Below are 10,262 nucleotides of genomic sequence, written 5' to 3' on the forward strand. Positions count from 1 at the left end.
CAATTTGAGGGCGCTATGTTTTGCCAAAATACTTGTCAGAATAATTATCCTGGTTTTGTCGCCATATTTCTTAAGGCAATACAAGAACTCCACTATACCGCTTGATATAAAATATGAAGCGCCTAAAAGCATTGTGCATACAATAAGCGGTATTAAGATATTATATAAGAATATTATTATAGGCCTACCACCTTTCTTAAGTTATCAGTGTGTAACTTCAAAGAGTGACAGCAATATTAAATAGCGCACCGTAAGTTTGTCTCTGCATTTTGCCAAGTAGTTATCTTGTTTTCTGGGCACTTTATATATTTTATAGGAATCACCTTTATATCGATGGCACACATCAATATTAATGATGCATTGTACGTTTTACAAAAAAAAATATAAATAATTATATCCTTTTTTTTCATCTGTTTGTTTTTGATTATTTTTTGTTGCTATCAATACCGTCTACTACAAGAATGATATAAAACACACAAGCATTACGTTTCTTCGAAATCAAATTTAATCATTATTCTTACTGGTGGTATTCTACATAGATACTTAACTTAATTTATTATAAAATTATCCGGTGTGTATTTAAGGTAAATTAATTTACATAACTTAATGTCCGTAAGGTCAATGATACACCGTTTAGAAATGTTTTACCCAGCAACACGCAGATCAGCCGCGGCTAAAAAGAATTGTTCGCGCGAATTGAAAGCGTCAGCTTATACGCATGCGTAATCATATTTTCATACCTTCCATTTTAGTTCCTTGAGTTTTTCACTTCAGCGAAATTAGTATAGTTTATAATAGTCAGCGAATAGTTTATACTTTTTGCGAAGCAAAAAAATGAGCAACCAATCAGAGCTTATGCGAATCAAAATGCCCAGCTGACTTCAATCTTCAATCTCTGTTTACACTATCAAACTTTATGTGAAAAAAAATGTATGGACACGATGACATTATATCATATTTGGGCATATCACATGGGTTTGCCGTTTGAAAAAATAGTTCGATAGTGTAGACTATAGAATGGCTGCGACACAAAATCGCAGCCATTCGCTCCATTGTATCGTTTTTTTCCCTCTGCGAAAACATTGAATTCACATAAAACAAATAACGTGCCTATAAGAAAACAGTATAACTGGTCACGTGTTTCATGAATATAATATTAATCGGTGCTTGTGCATTATGAGTGTGTATATGTACGTACAACATACTTACTTTACACGTGTTTACTATACAAAGTTTATATTTTAGTGCAATGGTCATTATATTAGATTCATCACTGTTTAAAGGATAATTCCTGGTTTAAAATTGCTATTGTTTGTTATAATATATAAGCATTTGGGATAACAATGATGATAAGCTAACTTATGTTCCGACAGCGTCTGTAAAAAATACGTAATTACAATGTATTCAATGCAGTTGACGGTATAACGTTTGTTTGTAAGGTACTCAACTGTAACAAATATCTACCGTTAGTGGCACCATACTCGGCAAACAAATGCGTACTTAAATTAACGTAATCTAAATTCATTTTAACTGATTTAAGGCCACTGTTCATTTTATATTTGAGGGTGGCATGGTCTGTGTTCGTTTGCATGACATACTGTAAGCCTGCTGAGACCTAATTTTCTAAAAAAGTCGTTGAATGGCTGTTCACAGTCACCACAGAATACTCGACCCACCAAACAACGACTCGTAATTATTATTTGTATTAAATGTTTTCGTCACTAGTTTCAAATGCTGGATTTTGAACGTCACAGGTACTAACGTTATTTCGTTGAGCTGTCCTGGTCGTCGATAACGTTGGCATGGTTAGTGCACTGTTGCTGCTGTCGTTAGTTGCTCTATGTAAACGATGTTGCGGTGAATAAGTTGTGTAACGTTTCTTTAAATCTTTAAATTCTTTCTGTCTGAACGTGAACAAGTAGAATATTGCGACTCCCTGGAAAGAGTTAAACATGCAGAACAATATTACAAACACGTGATCAGCTTTGCTCTCAAAAGACATAAATCCAAAAACCCATGTCAGGCCTAAGAGCAAAGATATAGCGATGGCGTTGAAGACCCGTTTCTTTTTCTCTTCTAGAGTTGAATCTTTTTTCAGCATTGCGTTAGATCGCGAGCAGTATAAACTTTTCAGAACCAATACAAATATAATAGCGTTAAACACGATGGCGATTGCGATTGGAATAAGAACAGCGTAGATAAAGATATCGAATTCCATTGTGTTGAGATAGCAACTGTAATACAAAATAAATATAAATATTTGCTAGTATCCATAAGAAAAAGAGCATAGGAAAATTAGACTAATTGTCACAAAAATGCCAATTGTCAGATAAAGATCAATTGTCAAATAAAGACCAATTGTCACATAGCGACCAATATTTTTATACAGAAAAATTGTCACATAAAGACCAATTGACATTGTAATGATTTTTACCTAATTTTTGAGTGATTAAGATACGAAATGATGAAAAATTGAATAAGAAACAATATATTACTGTACTTACAAGTCTTTGTTTTCATAGAACGATACATCTATGGTTAGTAGAACTATCGGCGGTATGCACGGGAGCCCTAAACAAGATAAACGACAAATGTATTAAACATATAATATATCATATGGGCGGCTGTTGGGGCCAAACTAACAAATGCCAGTAAATGATTGTCCTATACACGATACAAAAAGGGCAAGCGTAAATGAAGAAAGGACAAGCTCAAACGCGGAAAGGACAAGAGAAAATGCGGAAAGGACAAACGCGAAAAGGACAAATGTAAACGCGCACGGAAAGGACAAACGCGGAAAAGACCAACTCAAACGCCGAAAGGACAAACGCGAAAAGGACAAATGTAAACGCGCACGGAAAGGACAAACGCGGAAAAGACCAACTCAAACGCCGAAAGGACAAACGCGAAAAGGACAAATGCAAACGCGCGCGGAAATGACAAACGCGGAAAAGACCAACTCAAACGCCGAAAGGACAAACGCGAAAAGGACAAATGCAAACGCGCGCGGAAATGACAAACGCGGAAAAGACCAACTCAAACGCGGAAAGGACAAACGCGAAAAGGACAAATGCAAACGCGCACGGAAAGGACAAACGCGGAAAAGACCAACTCAAACGCCGAAAGGACAAACGCGAAAAGGACAAATGCAAACGCGCACGGAAAGGACAAACGCGGAAAAGACCAACTCAAACGCCGAAAGGACAAACGCGAAAAGGACAAATGCAAACGCGCACGGAAAGGACAAACGCGGAAAAGACCAACTCAAACGCCGAAAGGACAAACGCGAAAAGGACAAATGCAAACGCGCACGGAAAGGACAAACGCGGAAGACCAACTCAAACGCCGAAAGGAGCAATGCACACCCGAAAAGGACCAACTGAAGCGCGGAAAGGACAAACGTCGTAAACGTGCAACAAATCACAACGAAATGACAAATCAGTCAATCTTATAATTCCTTATTTTTAATTGTCACTGACCAAATCTCTAAAGGCAGGCATACACAGTCATACATTTGTCTGTCATACACATCATACAATGTATGATCAGACAAAATCTGATCGTGTATGCCTAAATCAGACTTTGTCTGATTGCCATTTTATGTGTCTGTCAGTGTCTGATGAGAGTAGAACAATGCTCTACTCATAATACATGTATTATGAATGTCTGAAGACAATATTCACTATTGACCAATCAGAGCACAGGGATTTTGACAGACTATTATTTATTTTTGCAAGATCAAGATGGTTGAGCGTGAGGATTTTATTGACACTGACAATTTGATTGATCTCTTTGAAGAGAATCCATGTTTATGGGATGTCAAATCCCATGAATATCACAATAAAACTCTCAAGACGGCCACCTACAGTAAAATTGCTGAACGGTTGGAATCAGAAGGTATGTTTAAAGCTAGGCCTAGGCCTAGGTAGGCCTATACTATAGGCCTGGCCCTCTAGGATAGGCCTAGGGCCTAGGTAGGCCTAGCTAGGCTAGAACTAAATTTTAAAGCCTGTCAGAAGTTCTTCAGTCCACTTAAAAGCAAACGAAACCAAAGTGTAAGGCTATCCTAGCCTTGGCCAAAATGCTTATTGTTCTTACCCAATTCAGCCAATATTATTTTTATAAAAAGCAGTAGGGGCCCCTAGTAGGCCTAGGCCTAGGCCTAGTCTCTAGAGCAGAGGCTAGGCCTAGCTTAGTGAGTAAATTATAGGAGAAGTAAAAAACAAATTTAACAAAACAAACTATTATTTTTACTATTTGTATAGGCAATATCTTTATTTTTCTTCTAATGTTTTGCCAAAATATTTATATTGTAATATTTAAAAAAAACTCTAGGCCTAGTACTGTATTACTAAATGCAATTCATACAGTATTTAACAATAAGTCTACATACAATGTAATAATGTATTCATTGCATATTCAGTTTAAAGTATTGAAATCATAAAAAAAATCATTGTTATTTAAGTATAATCATTACTTATTTACAGTATTTGACATCAAAATTGTTTTTAAATTTTAGTGGACCTAATTAAACGAAAATGGAACAATATAAGAAGCCAATACAGACGAGAAAGAATGAAAGAGAGGGTAAGAAAGAGTGGTAGTGGGACAAGTGAGAGATACAAAAGTCGGTGGAGATTTATGGATAGGCTTGTTTTTTTAAACGATAGCCTGTCCTCAAGAAAAACAATTTGTAATATGGAGGTAAGCTATTGAGTAATATATAACAGGATCCGTTTATCTTAAAATTATAGCCTAATGTCGCCACACATATAGCATCTATATCATTTGCCACTGCCATGGTATCTGACCCTCTGAGTTGAAGTAATTGCAGAATCTGTCTCTGACATCTTTGGCATCGTTGCTGTAAAAGTTGCTACCCTGTGGAGCCAAAGGTATCATTTCTCCTGCTTTAGGCTCCTGTCGCCATTGCCCTTCATGCACCTCATGCGTTATCCTGTCCTCCACATCTGTATAGCCATATGGTGTATAAACGTTTCTATTAGCACTTTGACCCCTCAGGAGGTTGTGAAGCGCACAGGCTGCCAGCACAATCTTCTCAACAGATTCTGGTTGTAGATTAACTGGCTTGAGAAAGATTCTGAAACGATTACACAGAATTCCAAAAGCATTCTCCACAATTCTTCGTGCCCTGCTCAAACGATAATTGAATATCCGCTTTTCTTCAGTAAGGCCTCTGGAGCTGTAGGGTTTCATCAGGTACTTCTTTAATGGGAATGCTTCGTCTGCAACCACAACATATGGCATAGATATACCATCTTCAAAGAGAGGTCTGGCTTCAGGGATATTCAGCAGATTTTTATCTAAAGCATCTGAAAGCGTTGAATTTTTGTACACACCCCCATCAGAAACTCTTCCATTGCACCCAACATCAATATAAGAAAACTTATAATCTGCATCTACCAATGCAAGTAAAACAATGCTGAAGCTGTTCTTGTAGTTGAAATAGTAAGAACCACTATTATTCGGCGCAGATACTACAACATGCTTGCCATCCAAAGCCCCAATGCAATTATCAAAATTCCATCGCGTCGCAAACTCATGACTTATCTTTTGCCACTCATCTTCTGTATTTGGGACCTGCAAGATTAATGAAGTAAAACTTTATAGCCATGAATCAAATATTTTAACTCATATAATAATATCTATTTTTTAGACACCACTTGAAGATGCTGATTGTATGCTTGATGACATGGAGGAAGAATCAGCAACAGAAGATAAAGAAAATATAGATATTGCAGAAACATCATTCTCTACAAAGCGACCCCTTAAAAAATCAAAATTAAACAAAAAAAGTGAGGTTGATGAGCAGAAGCTTCTGGAAAAGGCCATCACTTGCTTGGATATGGCTACAAACAAACCGGCTGCAAAAGATGATCCAGATATAAATTATGCAAATTACATTGTAGATGAACTGAAAGCGATTAAAGATCCAAAACTAAAATTAATCACCAAACACAAAATAAATTGCCTTTTGTTTGAAGCTCAAAATGATTCACTTACTATGGACATTTTTTAAATAAATTTTTAATCAATCAATCAATATATATCTCACCTTAAGATACTTGTCTGCTAAAACGTCATAAATAGCCTTGCATGTTTCCGGAACAATTTTACCAATTGTCTGGGCAGGAATTCTGTATGTATACTCCAAACTTTTATATGAATCTCCTATAAGAAAAACAGTTTTACAACCTTTATTAATGACAAAGTTTCAATCCAGTACCAATGTGGGCAACATTTGAGTAATTTTCATGCTTGAGAAAATAAATATTTCTAATGTACAAATTCAATCTTTAATATACTTTAAAACATAATAAATATACTATAAAATTAACTAAAATCTAAAAAAATGTCAGATTATAATGATCCCTGGTGATTATCGACTGGTAATATAATATATTGTAGTTAAGTAGTATTGTATTGGTAAAGATAATTTATATTGTAAATGTAATATATCATAATCAATTGATTAATAAATATTGAGTGCAGTGTTTGCATTGATTGTATTGACTTTTACTAGTCTGTATAGGCCTAGAACTCAAGTAGTAGTACTTACTAGGCCTAGTAATCAATTAGTTAATTTATATAAAGTGATTCAACGAAAAAAATAACTAACCGGTTGCCAAGAATCTTAGAGTAACAGCTAATCTTTCCTTGTGATGAATTGCCTCTCTCATCGTAGTGTTTTGCTTGCTTATCAATGGAGCCACTAAATTTGCAAGCTCATCAAAGGTGGCCTTATCCATGCGCAGGAAGTTTTTAAAATCGTTTTGATTTTCTAAACACAATTCTTTAACTAAAGTATGGTAAGCGCCTAAATGTTGCCTCCTGGCAATCCATGTCCGCACCCATACGTTGCGTTTCCGCCGTCTTTGTTTTCTCTGTTTTCGTAAAATTAAAGAAATTATGAGGCCACAAGCAGCCAGATGTTGACTATTGTCTACCATTTTGTTACTATGCATAGTCATGTATGACAGACAAATGTATGTGTGTGTATGTGACAATGTATGATCAGATTTTGTCTGATCATACATTGTATGATGTGTATGACAGACAAATGTATGACTGTGTATGCCTGCCTTAAGACTTACCCCAAGCAAAGATCAAGGAAAACCACAGCAACTTCGAGGTATTAGCGTTGAAAACTTTCACAAATAACAAGTACATATTGACCGCTTCTACGGATGTCCATGCAACAGACGTCAACAGAAAGTAATGTAACAATACAGCTATTGTTGTACAAGCTACAGTTCCTGGAGTTGCGGTATCAATGCCACATATGAATGTGAGATACAGACAAGTTAGTGAGATGGAAAGGTTTAACAGTATTTTCTGAGGTTGACGTTTGCGAAGAGTTCTGTTGAAAAAAGTATACGAATAGACATTATGAACTAACTTTAAAAAATGTATGTGAATTAAGACTTTCAACTTGTATCATCTGTTACAGACTGAATGTTTCCACGTTATCGTCATTTATCCATGCATTTACAGAAATATGGATGCTTTCACATGGCGCCCGGATTCGGTTCTGCGCCCTGAATCCTGGCATGATGTGAAAGCAGCTTAAGGTTTGTATTGTATATTGTAATGTTGATGAACGGTGTACTGTAACTCACTTTATTGATAGGCTAACAACTATTGTCACCAGTAGGCAAAATATCGATACTCCACAACCTACATACGTCACTATGTTCAAAAACAATTCGAAACCTTTCGACACTTTGTTATGAAACTGAAAAATTAAAAAAACATTTTGAAAAATGAACGTTCTTTTATATATAAAAAAGATAAAACATTTTTCATTTGAGTGTTTTTATAAATTTGATTGGTTGTACAAAGTAATTGAAGAACGGATTAAGAAATACAATAAGAGTGGAACGTACAAATAAAACAGCTAAATTTGTAAGATGTGTACAGTTACATGTAATACTGCCCTCAGTGTCCATATAAACGCGTGTACATCCCTTTTCTGACCAATCACCAAATCCATTAAGAGTTGTGTTCCAAAACACACAAGTAGCATTTTGATTTCCGTAAGCCTGCTGCTCCAATGAAAAATAACAAAATAAATATGTCATAATGTTTTTTGCCAATTGTGACCCAGGTCTTTATGTGAATACAGTTTTTAATTACACCATAGATTTTTAAAAAAACATAATGGTCGATTTTGACGTCTGTTTTCCATTTATTGAATTTATTCGCGCGAACGCAATGTTTCGCAGAGAAGATAATCCGTCGCTTGTCTGCTGAGCATTTCGATTCATATGAGTACTCATGAACGACGTTATGACTTATTTCCTGAGCTCTGATTGTTTGCGGCATTTTTTTCGCTTCGCAAAAAGTAGAAAGAATTCGAACTACCAACTAGAATTCGTCGCAGAAAGAAATTTGGAGGATAGAAAACACGAATACGGATGCGTAAGCTGACGCTTTCGATTCGCGCGAACAAATTCGCCTAGTGGGTGGAGAACAGGAAAATTGTTCACGCGAATCAAATATTGAGGGCTATATGTGGGCAAAGACGAACCAGGCGTAATAAGCGACTTCGATAACTCCAGAAGTGCCATATTTCAAGGTCAATCGGGGCACACAATTCCATCTAGCGAGCCCTCTGGAGGTATCGAAGTGGCTTATTATGTTTTTGAATCGAAAGCGTGAGCGTATACGCATGCGTATTAGCTGGTGCTTTCGCTTACCCTAGTGGAAAACATGTTTAAGTCGCGGATAATAGCATAAATGTAAATTCGTCTAAGTCATCGCTTGTCATTGGTCAGTTACTTTGTTGCCTTACGTCGATTAAAAACTAATCTGTGGCTTATTGAAATGAATATTTAGTTTTCTGAAATGACAGTACCTTAGGAATATTAAAAAAAATTTTAACAGGTTCTTCAAACACAGTTGGAAGGCTGTCGTCATACACAGTTGCCGATAGAATAACACTCGATAATTTGAGATATTGATAACTCGACGACTGGAACAATTTGGAATTGTAATATGATGTAAAACTCACGTTGGACAACGCATTATCTGTTTAAAAATAAATGTGAAGCAGTTTGCAAATTATCACACAATATTATTAATATATTTTTAATTATTATTTAATATAGCATATAGCAATAAGTCTGTAATAGCATGTAACTGTATTACTACTGTTACTATCTTAATGATTACATCAGAGGTAAAAAAGAATATTTTAAAGCGACATCAAAGGAGAGCGGCTTGAACTGTTATGAACACAAATATTTGATTTTATTAAGAGGTGATGGCTAACTTTTGAAGAGAGAAGATATCCCTAACTAGGCTAATTTATAAATGTGTTCACGGCCTTGCGCTAACGAGATTATTAAACGAAATTAGCTGATTGGCGTTATTCATACTCACTCGAAACGTGGAGTAGAACGCCTAAATATAACCATTAGTATACCATTAGTATAAGATGAACTCGTCGTTCAAAATTGCAGGCGCTAAAATATGGAAAAACCTACCAACTGAAATTAAATTTTTTCCAACAATTGCTTCATTCAAAGCTAGATGCAGATCTCATTTCTTTTCAGAAAAATATTTTTTCCCTGATTTTAAATAAATAAATAAATCAATCAATTTAAGCAGTATATAAACGACGGACTATAATTATACAATGGTACAACTGAGTAATGCAATGTAGGCCTACATACCGTTTGTAACCAGATCACGTGGTAATGTGATAGACTGGTGATGACTCCTACAACGACCATCAACACAAACCTCAGTCACTTTCTTATCCTCTTTCACCAGGAATACAACATCGTGTTTAAGATTATCAGAGTCGAAACTTAAAGTCTGCACAGACAGCGTTTCTTCATTTTGGGTATAATTCTGACCATCATTGACTGCTGTACTAATTTGTTGCTCTAAAGACTCAAGGATGAGAGAGGTTGTCTCAGGAGGGAGATCAGTGTCTGATGAATCAGATGAGAGCACTGCATCTACAATACTCACTACTGCACCAGTCACCTGTAAGATAATCATATTCTATTGCCCAGTTCTCAATGCTCTAAAGGCTTTAGATCGAAATATTAAGGTATTTTTTATAGATGCGCTCATTTGGTTAATTTATAGATGGCGATTCGTAAAAAGAGAATATTGATGAGCCACGTGATGTGGCCCGTCACACATATACTCTAGTTTCAAACAAAAATCAAAACAATTTTGAGCAAACAAAAAATCTTTCGGTAGTCGAAGGTTTGCCTAATACTAAC

The 10,262-nt window shown here is 35.8% G+C and overlaps 1 protein-coding gene across 1 annotated transcript; it reads right to left on the bottom strand.

The window, feature by feature from the left end:
* Positions 1-503: 503 nt before the first annotated feature.
* Positions 504-7,544, bottom strand: LOC140043889 (adhesion G-protein coupled receptor G7-like). The gene is made up of 3 exons (XM_072088366.1): positions 7,116-7,544; positions 2,505-2,571; positions 504-2,234 (listed from the first exon to the last, which is right to left on the bottom strand). The coding sequence occupies exons 1-3, from the start codon at positions 7,189-7,191 to the stop codon at positions 1,706-1,708; spliced, it is 672 nt and encodes a 223-aa protein (XP_071944467.1). The 5' UTR covers positions 7,192-7,544; the 3' UTR covers positions 504-1,705.
* Positions 7,545-10,262: the final 2,718 nt, after the last annotated feature.

This window comes from Antedon mediterranea, chromosome 3 (genome assembly GCF_964355755.1).
Source record: "Antedon mediterranea chromosome 3, ecAntMedi1.1, whole genome shotgun sequence".
Taxonomy (NCBI): Eukaryota; Metazoa; Echinodermata; class Crinoidea; order Comatulida; family Antedonidae; genus Antedon; species Antedon mediterranea.